This window comes from Lycorma delicatula, chromosome 13 (genome assembly GCF_047948215.1).
Source record: "Lycorma delicatula isolate Av1 chromosome 13, ASM4794821v1, whole genome shotgun sequence".
Classification (NCBI taxonomy): Eukaryota; Metazoa; Arthropoda; class Insecta; order Hemiptera; family Fulgoridae; genus Lycorma; species Lycorma delicatula.
The window spans coordinates 15,523,723-15,539,856 of record NC_134467.1 but is presented as its reverse complement, the minus strand read 5'-3'; the positions used below and the strand labels follow the sequence as shown (position 1 = coordinate 15,539,856).

Genomic DNA, 16,134 nt, shown 5'->3' with positions numbered 1-16,134 from the left:
AGGGATAAGATCAAATGCCTCGGCGTAATAATATAATGCTTCACCGAGGAGCATAAATTGGGAAGGGAATTGCTAACACGTATGTACTGTCACGAGAAAGATTTGGTAGAGCACACTGTGTTCCATTACCAGAAATGCCTAACCCGAGATTTTTGTCTCGGGTTAGGGTTGGAGTCGCTGACCTAACACCAGAACATCTACTGGATTATATGCTAGCTTCAGCGGCAAACTGGAGAGTCCTCGACGGTTTGGCGAGGACGATTTTGAGGGAAAAAGAAGACGGATGGGAGTTTAGAATAGGGTTGGGCGGACAGCCCCGGCTGGGAGGGCTGACATGCTGAAGTGGGATGGCTCCTGGAGTTGTAGACTGAGGAATCAAAAACCGAATCCAAGCTGCTGGGTGTGGCCTGGGAACGAGGTAATCGAGCACGATTAACCTTCCCTGACGATTTGAGGCAGTGTTGGTCACAAAAGATCCAACCCGCGAGCCGAACTGGAGGCTCGTCTGAGTTTGAAGACCACTCTCCGTGGTTGAGCTATTTCAGCCCATGGGACCGAGACACAACTCTCATAGCTGTCTGCTATGTCAGCTCTTATTTTTTTTTTTTGCATAGATTAATAAACAAGAATCGCTTAAATTCTCAATTTTTATATTAATCCATTTTTAATACTCAGTGAATGCAACGATATTTATTAAATCTATTGTGAAATAGTATATGTATGTGTGTGTATGTATATATAAATAAAAATATTTATTTTCAACATTTTAACAAGATGTCATATGTATTGATGTATAAAGCTGCATGTGTTGGCATCATTGATCAATAGCTTAGCGTTTGTCTGACTCGTTGTTACGGAAAGATTTATATTTTAATTTCAGTGTTATTTATTCGTTGGGTTCTTGTTTGTTTATCTGACAAAGTAAGTAATTTATACTGTTTTAATATAAATTAATAGAATATAAGTGTGTTTTTTTTGTTATCTAAAACTCGGTAGTGTCAGCCTTATCCTGGGATGTAAAATTCAATTAGTTCGTTGTAAAATCGTTTATTTCGGGAAAGTGTTAAATTATATTAGTTATTTTCTTAACCGTTATTTTCGTATTCAAATAAAAAAAAAACAGTTGATAGTTTACAATTTTGTAATAGACTGTTGAAGCTTACAATTGTGTTACAATTAACACGAAACAGATCCGTCTAATATATAAATATGATAACTTTTGCACATGTTTATCTTTCTTAGTTTAAGGTAAAACTCACTAAAATAAAGTGAGATCGGTTACAGTAAACTGTTCACACATTGTGACAGTCACTTGGTCTTCGAGTGAGTGACTGTCACCAATATAATCGGTATCATTATATGTTACAATTTGTGAGAGATGGCCTAATGTTCCACAAGAAAAACATTTGTCATTGTGATTAGACTTAGCATGATTCACCTTTCTAGACTTAAATGTAGAAGCACTCTTCTTGGTTTGAAAATTGACTGAGTTTAGATAAAATAGCCATGGCTCCAACTGGTTCCTCAAAGCATTTTAACCTGAATTCATAGTTTAAAGGTCGTTACTGCAATTTAGACCATGTCTTATCTTCTGCTGGTAAGTCATGCCGTGTGATATAAATGTGGTCAAATTCTTGAGGCAATATTTGTAAAAGCACTACACATATCACCTTCATGTATATTTTTTGCCCAAGGGTGTCATTTACATTTGAACTTTCGTCATTTTTGGCAAGATGAATGTCAGATTTGTTTTATTCACAGCCGTACTTTGTGGGCAATGATGCAACTAGCTACCCTTAAAAGAAAATTCTGCCTAAAGAAAGAATAATTCTTTTCTTAACCTCTCCATTTTCTTTGTTCCATTTCTTCTGATTTACAAGATTCCATTAACAACTTAAAAAAAATTATCATTTTCCAAACACATCTGAACAATAATGTGCTTATAAGTTTTTCAAATTTGTATTTTTCCAACATCATTGAAATAAAATAGTTCTTAGATTGCAAACTAGAAGTAGGAAAAAAAAAACAAAATACGACATTGCTTTGATAAGGCTAAACTGATATTTCCAGCAATGTAAAGAAAAACCCATATACTTGTTAGCCATCTAACTTTTTAATAACTGAAAACTGTCTGCTCTGCAACCATGTTTGGTAAAACTCATTATAATAAACAAAGATGAGTTACAAAAAAACTATTTATTTGGTATTCAACAAAGGAACAAAAATATCCTTAAACTAAGGAAAATGGCAGTTTCCAACTTGTTGCTGGAATAAACTGCAATTAAACATTTTTGAATGGCTGAAGTAATTTACTTGTATATTTTCAATCACAACACCCAAATGACAAGTGTTCCAGTCTTATAACTGGGAGATCTTGTTCAATTTTCCATGATGCCTTTTTTTTTCTTTTACTTTTTCTTACGTATGCACTATGAAAGTTGATTTTTTACAACATAATATAAGAATCTGAAAAAAATGTTTGCCGATTATTATTTTATTTGTATATAATAATCATTAACCTAGAAAAATTTATGATAATATGAGAATTAAATTAACATGATGGGGAATAAAAGTTCATTATTATTAAAGTATAATAGATAAACAACAAACAGATTGTTTTGTAAAAAAAAATTAAAATAAATTTACTTATTTTAGGCACTTGGAAAATTCTGTATTTGTTAAATATTCGAATAAGTGTAGTTTATAAACACTTAAATTTTTTTAATTGTAAATAAATAAATGTTTGTTGTGATTGGTGTAAAATAATTCTTTATGTATTCTAAAATAAATTGTAAGTATAAAAGTAGATTATAAAATAAGAAATAGATGTGATTAAAGTTTATATTATTATTTAAATAAAACACATGAAATAATGTGATGGTAAATATATTAATTATAAAAAAATCACTAGGTGATTTCTGAACAGGATGCAGATAAATATGAATATATATATATATATTTTTATAAAATATTTGAAAATATTTTTCTTGGCTTAAGTAAGATACAGGTCTAAGATCACTTATTGAATTTCTTAGATCAAAAATTGATTTAGCCAATTTTTATCCCAAGAATTTTAGTATGGTTTAATTTCACAGAGGGAGCAGAAAGCAGGGCTAAATGTCTCTTGAGCCTAAACTCGCTAACAAACTGTTTTCTGACCTTTGTTTATATGGACATTTTTTTAATATTTAGATATACAATTGTTTCCTGAGAGATTGCTGTACAATTTGGAATCACCTTTATTTACCTTCGTGAGGTTCATAAGCTAATTGGTGTAGGTTGTACCAGTTATTGTAATTTGCTAAATTGTTACTGACACTTGATCCATCATATAAACGAAATTCAAGCATATAGTAGTGGGATAAGATATTAAAAACTATTAAAAAAAGAAGAAGATATTAAGAATTTCTGGAATGCTAAGGTTCGTGCAGCTAACTGTCAGTCTTGACTATACTTTACAAGAAAAAAGAATTCCGTTTTGAACACTATGAGTTTATGAGGTCTTCTTGTAAAGATATGCATCTGAGCTATATGTAATTCACATGGCCTCCAATTCGAAGAATCGGTGTGGTGATGGCATGATATATGGCTTCACAGACAGATTTAATGTGAGTCACATGTGGTAATCAGTGTTTTAATATTCACCTGTTCTGTTCTTTATCATTTTTATTAAGAAAGCTTGTATCAATATCAAATATAACCTCATGCAAGTCACCATAAAACATTAAACCAAGAATAATCATTAACAAGACATGTGTTTATGAACTGTATTATTTATATAGTTTTTTTTAATTTATTAAGGATATTTATTTTAATTTCTGTTTGTCATATTTTTTTACAGTTAACATGAATGTTCCTGCAAATAATTCTGTTATTAATGAATCTCTGCCTCTTAGTAAAAATATTAAATTAGAGAATGAACAAGAAAATATAGGGGAAATGATAAGCATTTTTTTACCAAACCACATGACTGAAAGCGATACATCATATACAACAGCTGAGCATGTAAGTTGTTTTAATTTTTTTGTGTATGTTTGGCCATCTGAGGACCATGAAGCAGTATTCTGGATTCATTTCTCTTTCTTCTGTTTGTTTTATTTTTTAGTTTTCTTTCTTTTAGCCTTCTTTGTTCTGACCTAAGTATATGACAGTTCTAAAACTGTCATTTTATTTTTCTTCTTCTCTTTGAAATCCCTGAAATCTTTTATTGGCTTCCTGTGCACTATCTCCTTCAAATATTTCATTTCATTTTCTCAATTTCATTGTATGTTTTAATATCTCTATTACTTCTTAATTTGCATCCATTTTTTTGTATTTTTATTGGTCCTAAGATTTTTCTCAAGTTTTTACTTTAGTTTTTCTATTAATCTTTTTTTTGTGATTTCTAACTAAGATGTATCTGATGGAAACAGTTCATCTTGTTTGATTACATATTTTTGCCTGATTTTAGCATCTACTGAGATGTTTTTTTGTTGAAAATACTGTTCCTTAATTTGTAAGCTAATTATATTTTTCTTATTCTTGTTTGACTGGTTTCTTTAAATGGCACATTAAAGTTACCTAATAATAACAATTTAACCATGACTGCACTGTTAATGTATGTGGTAAGTGAATTGGAAATAAAATTTATCTTTCTAATATAAGTTATACAATAAATAATGAACATATTTACTTTATAGCATTCATTTTTTGTTTTGTTACAGCAAGTAGATTTAGTACGAGTGAAGGAGGAACCGCTTGATATTATTAATGGTGATATTCCAAAAGATCCTTTAGCAATTGAAGAGACCACCTTAATTAAATCAGAAAATTTAAAAGTTGAAAGTGAAGTGGTAAGGGTATTAAGATTTTTCATACATTGCAACACCAGTTACCCAGATGGACCTTTGCAAGGCCAAATCTAGATAATTGGAAAGTAAAATTTGAAAAGGATTAAAGTACGGTTTGAAAAGGATATTGTACTAATCATTCTAATGTTTAGTGGGTAATACGCAAAATTGAAAAAAAAAATGTGTTTCAGTAAAATTAAAAATAAATTTGGAATAAAATATTAATTAATAATAATTTTTTTGATATTGCATACAATTCATTTGTTAACTCGTATATAAAGCGTATCACAAACTTCTCTAGCCGTTTTCACAACCTATTTCTACTCATGACAATAACGGAAAAAGTTCATATAAAATTTGTTTAAAGTGCTTCATTTGCAAGTTAGGCTATTTACAAATTTCACTCAGATTTCAGCTATCCCGTTGAAATGAAGTCTTACTGAAACTTTTAGGATGTTAATTAAGAGACAGGATTACTGATTTCTTATGGTTTTTGACCTCAAAAATCAAATAAATATGTTATAGAACCATATTTGCTGTATCTTTTGAGAAATCTAGAGTGAGAACCATTTTTTTTTTTGTTTGACAAACAATAACATTGTTAAACGTGTAATGAACTTGTAAAACATTTAAACAAAGCTTGTAGAAAATTAAAACTTTCACTGTACTTTCAATGTAATCTTTCACTAATGGTTGCACAGTTCACATTACCGATGTACTTAATGTTCACATTAACGATATACTTAATGTACCATACAGAATGATTTAAACACTAATAGGGCATTATTGCGCAAATTTTGTTCATGTTATTTTATTGCCTACTTTAAAATAATAGTTTCAAATAATTCATTTAATAATTCATTAAGAGACAGGATTACTGATTTCTTATGGTTTTTCACCTTAAAAATTTAATAAAATGTGTTCCAGAACCATATTTGCAGTATCTTTTGAGAAATCTAGAGTGAGAACAATTTTTTGTTTGACAAACAATAACATTGTTAAACGGGTAATGAACTTGTAAAACATTTAAGCAAATTTTGTAGAAAATTATATGCTGAATAAAATGATGTAAGATAAGCTAAATAAAACAAAGAAAAGTTAGACAAATTTGAATTTTATTTAAAAACAGACCACTAGATCTAAGTGCATTCTATGTAGCAGTTTATAATAAATATTCAAAAATGAGTCTGCCCTTTCTACACATTCTTTGGCATGCTTTTGTACTGATTTTATTCCACTTTTTAGTTATTTAGTGTTGTCCTTGCTGAGCCTCATCCATAATGCAGATAATTAATTCATCATGAGAATGTATTTTTGTTTTATGTAGACTATTTTACATCCATCCCCTGCTGCAAAAATCTAAAAGTGTTACATTAGGTGATCTTGGTGGCCAGGAATGTGGATCTCAACAACCGATCCATTTCTCAGAGAAATGATGATTTAACTGAGTGGAAACGGCACAGTAGAAGCAGTGAGGTGAGCCATACCTCCAGCATCATGCTGGAGGTATACTTTGTGTCTCAGCACTAGACAAACTAAAGCAGCTGGCACAATTCTTCCTGAAGAAAGTGCTAGTATACCTCAGCATTGAAGCGGCAAGGTAATATAAACAGTCCAAACAGTTGTGAAGAAGGCTACACTGTATATTGATGCAAAATCAGTGTTGAAAATTGCTTTTCACCATTTCATGAGGTTTTACTTCTGCCCTGTATGTTCATATCATAAGTTGTTGCCATCTCGAGTGAAATTCTTGACTATAAACAAAACGTACTTGTAGAGTTGGTTTGTATTCTACCAGTTGCAGAACTCCAAGTCAAGCTGACAATCTCCTGTTTGCGGATTTTAAATTGGCTGTTTATGATAAGGGGAAAAACATTTATTTTTAAGTGTACTGTAACTCTTCCAATGAGAAACTTCAAACTTAGAAGGACGTTACGTATCGTTGCCTGAACTGCGTCATAATAGTTTCATCAAAACAGCGTTGGTTGGACAAATCGTAATCATCCATAGCTGGTACAAATATTAGGTAGTGAACCTGTTTCGCAAAGGTTGTAAAAGTCATGCTAATAGTTTTGGGATCTTGAATCCTGCAATTCTGAAATCTTATTTCATATTCTATTGCAGTAGCTGTAATATTACTATTTCACACACTCGCAAGATGAATACCATATCAGTGTATTCCTCTGTTGGACATAAGTACAGTATTACTTCAATGGCAAAGTATTTTAGTTTGAATGTGATTGGTTCACTATTTAAACCAAAATAACGTTCAAACTAGAATTCACAGTAAACTTTCACTAATGATTGCACAGTTCACATTACCGATGTACTTAATGTTCACATTAACGATATACTTAATATACCATACAGAATGATTTAAACACTAATAGGGCATTATTGCGCATTGTTGTTCATGTTATTTTATTGCCTACTTTGAAATAATATTTTTAAATAATATATTTTGTTTCTCTCATTAATAAAAAAAAATCTAAGTGATTTTTATTTTTTCTTATTTTAAAACATATTTTCAAAAGCATAAGAAATCACTAATTCTGTCCCTTAATTAACATCCTAAAAATTTTCTAATACATACCTAATAGTGGACCTAGAGGTTAAACAAAAACTTGATAGGTATAATATCTTACTGGCATTTAATAATATGCAGCTGATGTTGACAATGGATTTCTTTCAGTTAACTTGACAAAAAATGACATCAAGGTTCCAGATGTACTTGATGTCATTAGAGTTGATCCAATACCGTTAACAGGTCACAAGACCGGTTAACTCATTTAAGTATTTACCATCAGAGTGTCAATTTTTTATCACGAAACATACATAAAGTGAGGTAAATTTTATTTTTTTTGGGGGGTGAAAAATGCTTTTGCGTCGTCATTACCTGGATCCAATTAATTACAAGAGGCTTCTTCTCAGATAATAAAATATCAGTAAAATAGGTTAAAACTATGAAGAAAACTAAGATAATAATACAGATAAAATTGGAATAGTAAAATATATGTAACAATTATGGTAATACATGAAACGTGAATAACAAAATAATATCAAAATTTTAATGGGTTAGATCTTATTTAGTATATTAATTCTTTTTAGAAATAAGAATATCCTGTCAAGTACTTTCTTGTCATTTCCTAGGATGTGCCGTATGTCCCTAGTGAAGTAAATAATTTCCCTGAAGAAGAAAGCGATGAACATTAGAGGAAATAATTACCTTTATTAAAAGATTTATTTTAGAATATTAGGTTTATTAATAATTTTTATTTGAATTTTTGTAGATTTTCTACTATTTAATATTTTTTTATTATTAATTTTGAATTTTTATTGTACAGTAGATAATATTACTACTGAAGAAATGATCACACATTTTTCATATAATCAAAATAATTTTATAACAATAATAGTCTTTTAATTACCTTTTTCTTTTCTTTGTAACAATGTTAACAATATTGTAAAATCATTTTATTGCCCAGTATATTTGTCTCTTGGACAAAACAATCAGGAAGTTGTGTTGTACTAATATTAGCTTTAATCAATGATATTTTTTCATAAAATATGTTTTTTGCAAAATAAAACATTATTTTCTTCAGACATGCTGTTTTTCTTTTACAAATGACTGGACATGAGATTAGTATTCACCAAAAAATATATTAAGTACATAAAGGTATAAGACACCATTTTATTTTTTTTAAATGCAAAATACAAATTAATAAATATGTAATAGCATCTATTAAAGTTGACCTAAATAAGGTATTTTGGTAGAAAAAGTTATTATGGAAATTAGTAAAAAATTTCAAAACTTCAAACTGCTCTATTGTAAGAATAGAGATGGTGTCCTTTACCTCCAGGCTACATGTGTGTGTTAAATATTTAACATTATTTCTTCTATTTTATATAAATAGTTAATATAGATATTTCTTATCTTATAATTTGTTTCTCTATTAGTAATTTATTTTATGATGTATATTTTATATATACATGTATATATATATATATATATATATGTCGGTGTTATTTAATTTGTAAGAATAAAAGTTTGTTTTCATATTTTGTAGGGTAGTTTCTATATTTATATTTTTTAAAGGAATCTAAGATCTCGTTGAAAGATGAAGTTTTATCACAGCTTAGTTTTAATATAAAAACAAATGAACTTCAAATAAATGATAAATATTTACACTCAGTGAAGACAGAAGAAGAGATCGGATTTTATCCGGGTCATGTAAGTATTAGTAAGAAACATGACATGTTTCTCAATATCCAACAACATTTTGGATATTGTAACAAATATGATTTGTCTGTTAATTTTATTACTGTGTGTGCGTGCATGCATGTGTGTGTGTGTGCACACATGTACATTTTGGTATTTGAATGTGTACTGTAGGAAAAAAATTTTATAATTCTATTATAACATATTAAGGTGTGTGTGAATGACAAATGGTGAATGTGTAAGGGCAAAAGTTTTGTTTTGAAACTTGAGTGATAACTAAAATGTTTGTATTTTAACTTGTTTATATTCACATTTTATTAAGGTGTGGGTGATTAATTGTTAATTGTATTGGTTTGTCATATTTGAATATTTATCAACTAAGCAATTTAAAACCAACACGATACAGACTAAACGCAACAGTGATATAAAATTTTATTAATAAAAGGAAAATATTTCTGTATTTATATTAGGAAAATTTAACAAATTTACCATATATTTACAAATGATGTTGAAAGTGAGCAAGCACCCTGCTGCACAGTTGATGCAGCAATCCTAAAGCATTCAAATTGAGGGTCATCTGACGCAAAATGTTATCAATGACTTCACTTTTTTATCATGAACATTCGTCTGCAGTTATCATTAGTGTAGGAGTTCGATTTATAAATTCTAATCCTTTAAATAACCTAAAGGGAAAAATTGTAGTTAGATAAATCATGGGAACAAGGTTCCCTCTGCTCATAGTAAAAGCTGCATGAATTGTTTGGTGTACAACACATTATTTCTTTATCTTGTTGGAAGAAGCCATAGTTTTTTTCACGATCTGTTAATCAAGTATAGAATTCTTTGAAAATTGTATACTTTTGTATTGACTTATGGTAAAAAAAAATTTGGTTCTCCACCCCACTATACGATTACCAGAACCAGTGTGTGCATGCATGCCTGTAAACACTATAATCCGGGTTCGAATCCCGGTCAGACATGGCATTTTTCACACACACTACAAATCATTCATCTCATCCTCTGAAGTAATGCTTAACTGTGGACTCGGAGGTTAAACAAAAAAAAAAAAAAAATCTGCAGGGTGTCTGGACAAAAGTATCCAAAAGAACAGGTTATTTTAAGGGAACCAGTTAATATTATTTAACAATTTTTTTTTAATAAACACAACTCGCCATGTTTTAACGTAGGTTAGTCAACTTCAATGTAAGCACTATTTATAGCTCAGCAGACTTAGACGATAATCTAACTCCTTCCAGGTTCCATAGAAGTGATATCTGAGAGATATATATGGTCATGCAGTTGGTCATGCCTCCTTGTCTGATCTAACATCTGCGGAAGCATTGTTCAGCAACATGGTAACAATTTGATAAAAGTCTGGTGGAACACCACCCTGTTGGAAACTGCCCTGCTGCAATCTTTGAAACGGCAAAGGTCTCAAGTATGTGTGGACTGTCAAAAAAAAAAAAAACACTTTTTCCTGTCATAACCAAACATTTACTTTCAGTGTGTCTGTTTCATTTTCGATTACTCTGTGGGAGGTTTTCAGTACACCAAATTTTAAAATTGTGTCTTAACTATCCCACATGTATGAAGAGTTTTCTCATCACTAAATAAAATATCAATATAATTAGGATTGCTTTTTGTATGATGCATCATTACGTCTACAGCAGAATGATATCATTGGCAGCTGTCATTTGTTTTAATGTGATGCAGTGGTAACTTGTACTCTTGCAGAGTGCTTATGAGCAATGTGGTGAACAGTAGAAAGAGGAATCTGCAGTTTATAACTACCCCGCCTGATTGACTTCACAGGACCATCAATGAATGTTTTACTTACTTGATGCACAGTCTTCTTCATTCTGTAATTTTTGGATGATTTTCAGTTTGTGAAACCAAGCTTCCAGTCTCGTAGTTGTATTCGTGGAATATGAATATTCTTCATATTGTACGAAAATTGATATTCCATTCAGTTTATACAAGGCATTAAACGTATGTAACAAGTGAAACTTCACTAACCAAAGCACACACTGAACCTTTGGTTGTGGGCTCCATATCTCAACTGACTACAATTGGATTAGTCTGCACAACAGTTTTCTGCTGACTCTGAGAGTACATTAAACAAATGTTGGAAGTATATCATGTTTGAGCCTACATTTAACATTTTAATATTACTACTGTTTTTCTAAATATAGGCTATTAATTTTGGTGACCTTTAGACCAGACATCCTGTATATAATATATGTATAAAGGATTGTAGATCTGATCAACATGGATATAGAAGTAATTATTTATTTTCTTTAATTTTACAGGTCACTATCGATGAAGGAATCATCAAGGGAAGTACCACAAAAAGTTTTATTTGTAACTTTTGTCAGAAGTCATTTCATCGTAAACATGATTTAAAGAGACATATTAATAGTCATACAAAAGAGAAAAATTATATTTGTAACTTTTGTTCAAAGTCTTTTAATGAAAGTTCTGAATTAAATTTACATTTCAAAATTCATATGGAGGAAGGTTATATTTGTAAATGTTGTCAAAAGTCATTTAAAAATAAAAACAATATAAAGGCACATCTTAATACTCATACAAATGAGAAAAATTATGTTTGTAACTTTTGTCAAACGTCATTTCATCGTAAATATGATTTAATTAGACATATCAAAAGTCATTCAAAAGAGAAAAATTATATTTGTAACTTTTGTTCAAAGTCTTTTAATGAAAGTTCTGAATTACATTTACATTTAAATATTCATACGGAAGAAAGTTATATTTGTAAATATTGTCAAAAGTCATTTAAAAATAAAAACAATCTAAAGATACATCTTAATATTCATACAAATGAGAAAAATTATTTTTGTATCTTTTGTCAAAAGTCATTTCATCGTAAATATGATTTAAATAGACATATTAATAGTCATAAAAAAAGGAAAAATTATGTTTGTAACTTTTGTTCAAAGTCTTTTAATGAAAGTTCTGAATTACATTTACATTATATTCATACGGAGGAAAGTTATATTTGTAAATATTGTCAAAAGTCATTTCATCGTAAATATGATTTAAAAAGACATCTTAATATTCATACTAAGGAGAATAATTATACTTGAAACTTTTCTCATTTAATCATAAAAACAATTTAGAGTCATTTTAATAGTCATAAAAAAGATTCATTGTATTTAATAGTCATTTAGAAGTCATTACAACTTTTGTCACAACTCTTTTAATGAAAGTTCTACTTTAAAATTACATTTAAATATTCATTCTGCCCAAAAAACAAACTGCATGGATTTTGTGGTTTAAAAGTTACTGTTTTTATTATAAAACTAACAAAATCTAACAAGGTATACCTAAGATATAAGCTTTCAAAGGTAGGTTAAGAATCGAGGTAAAAAAGTTTTGACTAAATTTGATGATGAAATATCTTCTGACATAAGTCTCCAGTTGCTTTGAAACTTTAGGATAACATAATTATGCCCTCCTTCAAGTTAAAAAGTATCGTTCTGATTAAAGTACTTTAACTTTCACTTACAAAATGTAAGAAACATGTGAATAACATGTTTGAATTCAGTATAAAATAACTGAAATTATTAAAATCAAACCTTTAGCTTTATTGCCTTCAAAATTATATGTTAAGAGTTACAATTTTTTACATGTTTGCGCCAACTATCAGCAAGTACCCTTTTTTTCAAGAGAACACAGAAAGTCATCACTAGCAGATAAAGAGAGCTATAATTTGGTAAAATGTCATTTAAGACATACAAATATCTGTGCAAAATTTGATAAAATTTGGATATGGTAGACTGGGACCCCTGGTCCACTGTAAATTGAATATTTAGTTTATAATATGGAGAGGGAATATTTATGAACATTTTAAGCCCAGAACCAGTCAAGCTAAATTCCTAACTAAACATTTTAGAACATCAACATGAATGTATTCTGGATCTCCTAATTCTGCATCAGAAATTTTTCATTTCTCAAAATCTGACATACTTATGCTATTTTTACTTACATAGGTCCTTCTGCATCCTTGTGCAAGTAAGTCATCAGATGGCCCGATATGAAAGTTCTAGTGCCATCATTTGTGGGCTGCAGATCCAGCTTCAGCAGTTTTATTTTCTGTTTTTTTTTTTTTAACTTTTGGCATTTTGATACACTCAGTTTGATATTTTATTCAATAATATAAATAAAAATTTAGTTGAAACAGTTAAAATATTAGCCAACCACAAAATTATAACCTCTTCAATTAAAACGTTTGAGTTATAAATATTTAATAAAAATAAAAACAATATAATATTTTATTTTTATCATATCACACTTTTACCACACTAGAACAACAACAAAAAAAAAACATGGCAGTATCACAATACCAGCTGATTTTTCTAATATTATTTTAGCATATATACTGTGCTGTTTCTGTAGCAGCTACATAAACTGACATTTCAAATGACCCAAATAGATTTAGCATCAAAAAACAGAACTTTTTTAAGCAAAATATCTTATGACATCGCTCTAAAAAATATCATTTTTTATGACTTCTGATAGTTTTATATTAGAGATAATATCATAATGGAAAACAAAATGGAAATTTGTAATGTTTGAATAATAAAGACAAAACAACCTATTTCCTAGATTGTCCTTTTTGTAACCTAAACTTATTATTTCTACCACATTTAGTTTCAGTGTTTTCCACCATTATTTTATAACTATCTAGAACACAATTAAAAGAGATCAAAGTCAACACTATTGTATACCTTATGCCTTTTTTTATTTTAATGGTTGTGATAATTCCAGATTAAATTTAACTTTAGAAAAGGTTTTGGAGAATTGTTCAGTTAAAAAGTTTATTATTGATGCCCATTACCTTTGTAAAAAGTTATTACATATTCTTGTATTTTACTGTTCTATCCATGATTATTAATTTTACATAACCTGTTTTTTCCGACACAAGATTATCCCTTTGTAAACCACTCTGATATATTCTCCAGATTGATTGTTGATGTGCTCTTCTATTCTCTACAACTATTGATAAGATTGTATGGGTTACTGAAAGATGAGAAATTCCTTTGTAATAATTAATGTACATTTTTTCTCCCTTTTTGTGTAGATGAATTAGGGTAGGCTGCCATTCTCGTGGCATTTTTTTATGTTTTCCAAAAAATTATAATTTTAAAAATTGCACAGTTACCAAGTACTCACCAAAAGCTTTATTATTTTTCAGAGATCTGATTATATCTTTATTCTTATATATTGAGGGGGACTTTAGTTTTTTAGTTTAGTTACAGGTTATACAAAAAGTTGAGATTTTCTTAGGTTTTTTTACAGATTTTTCAAAATAATTTGCTAAAATTTTACAATTGCAGGTTTATATGACTTATACTTTCTTTACTTAATTTTTTTAAAAATTACTTTCCTTGTTAATTAGACTATTTTATCGTAATAAAAAGCTCAGTTTAAGAACATTTACATTTATAATATGTAAATTGTGAATTTTATATGATGTAAATAATATTTTGTTCATAATGTAAAAGATTTTAGAATTGTAAGTTTGAAATCAATACCACAAACGATGGTTTATATATATATTAAAAAAATTGTATTATCGATTAATTTTAAAATGTACATTCCATATTGCTTTTTTATTTAAAACTTACCCCATTCCTTTTCGTAAAAAAAATCGATTGTATTGTAGTGTAATCGGATGCAAGTTTATTATTTATCTTGTACTAGTAATGATGATTAAAACTAAAAGCTACCCATTTTATCCAATCTACTTGGTAAGAGTGGTACTACTGTATGTCTACATCCAGGTTTGGGGTTTGAATCTAAGGTTGGTTGTGAATTTTTTAATAGATTACATAAATAAATTATTTGTAAGTGCCTGAAGATATTTGTCAGTTTAAATAAATAAAAGATAATATATAATTTACCAGTATCTTTTGTATTTTTAATTTCTTTTCTATCAATTCCTTCTAAAACTGATGTGTAACCTTTCCCTTTACATTTAAATTTTTAGTGTTGCAACCATGGGCATTTGGGTGAAATAGTCTCGTATTAACAAATAGGTTGTTTTGAGGTTGTATTATTTATAAAAATTACATTTTTCTATGTTAAATGGTTGAATGATCCAAAGGATCATTTTACCGATTGTTAGTTTTATTTAACAAGTGTGTCTGGAATTTCTAAGAAATTTAAACATACTGTAAAATATATACTTCATTGCAATCTGCAATCAGGCCTGTACCTCACATTGAAATTATTCCAGTTCCTGAACCACCTGTGAATGTATGTTTCGAAAGCAGCTTTGAAGAATCAAGCAATACTGAAGAAGACTATAATGATTTTAATTTTAATTATCTTCCAATAAGCCACATCTTATATCACAAGGTGAATTATATGACTTGGTTAGGGATTTAAATTTATCAAAAAATCAAGTTGAACTGTTAGGATCAAGACGGCAAGGTTGGAAAAAAATACAAAAATTTCGAAGCTGACAAAAAGTACTTTCTCAGTATTTTATTGATGAAAATAACTTGATGACTAATACCTTCCTTCGTCTCTGTGAATACTGTGAACTATTCTAAATGCTACAGCTATATATGGGAATGTTTAAACATCCATATCTTATGAGTCCTTTCCGCGATTTCAAACTCCTATCGGTTCATGTCAAATCTTGCCCATCCCCATTATTTGACCCAATACCAAAATTTGACGCCCCTAATATTTTTATTTGATTTTTGGGGATACATTTTCCTTAATCCCCGAGCCCCCCGAAACACATCGAGTGGGGTTCTCGTTGAACACGAGATTGGCCCGTAAAAGGAAAATCGCATAATGCAAAGAAGACGCTCACTCCCGTTGGAGCAATCGGTTGGATAAGGTTCGTATATGTCTGGAAGTGCGCAATCTCAGAAAACTGAGAAGCGGCCCGACTTCAAAGGCAAAAAACTAGTTAGGCCGGTGTCCTCGGAAGAGAAGGACCCAGCCCCAAACAGCTTGGGCTGGTAATGGTGGGGTTAAAATAGAATTGTGGGTTTGGCTTGCCCAGGTTTATAGGGTAGCACGAGAAGGCTTTGTTAACGATATTTA

At 29.6% G+C, this 16,134-nt stretch overlaps 1 protein-coding gene across 1 annotated transcript; it reads left to right on the top strand.

Annotated features, from left to right (window-relative positions):
- Window positions 1-804: 804 nt before the first annotated feature.
- On the top strand, window positions 805-12,847 carry LOC142333979 (uncharacterized). The gene is made up of 6 exons (XM_075381636.1): window positions 805-921; window positions 3,842-4,005; window positions 4,704-4,832; window positions 8,926-9,060; window positions 11,358-11,907; window positions 12,654-12,847. The coding sequence occupies exons 2-6, from the start codon at window positions 3,847-3,849 to the stop codon at window positions 12,845-12,847; spliced, it is 1,167 nt and encodes a 388-aa protein (XP_075237751.1). The 5' UTR covers window positions 805-921; window positions 3,842-3,846.
- The last annotated feature ends 3,287 nt before the right edge of the window (window positions 12,848-16,134 follow it).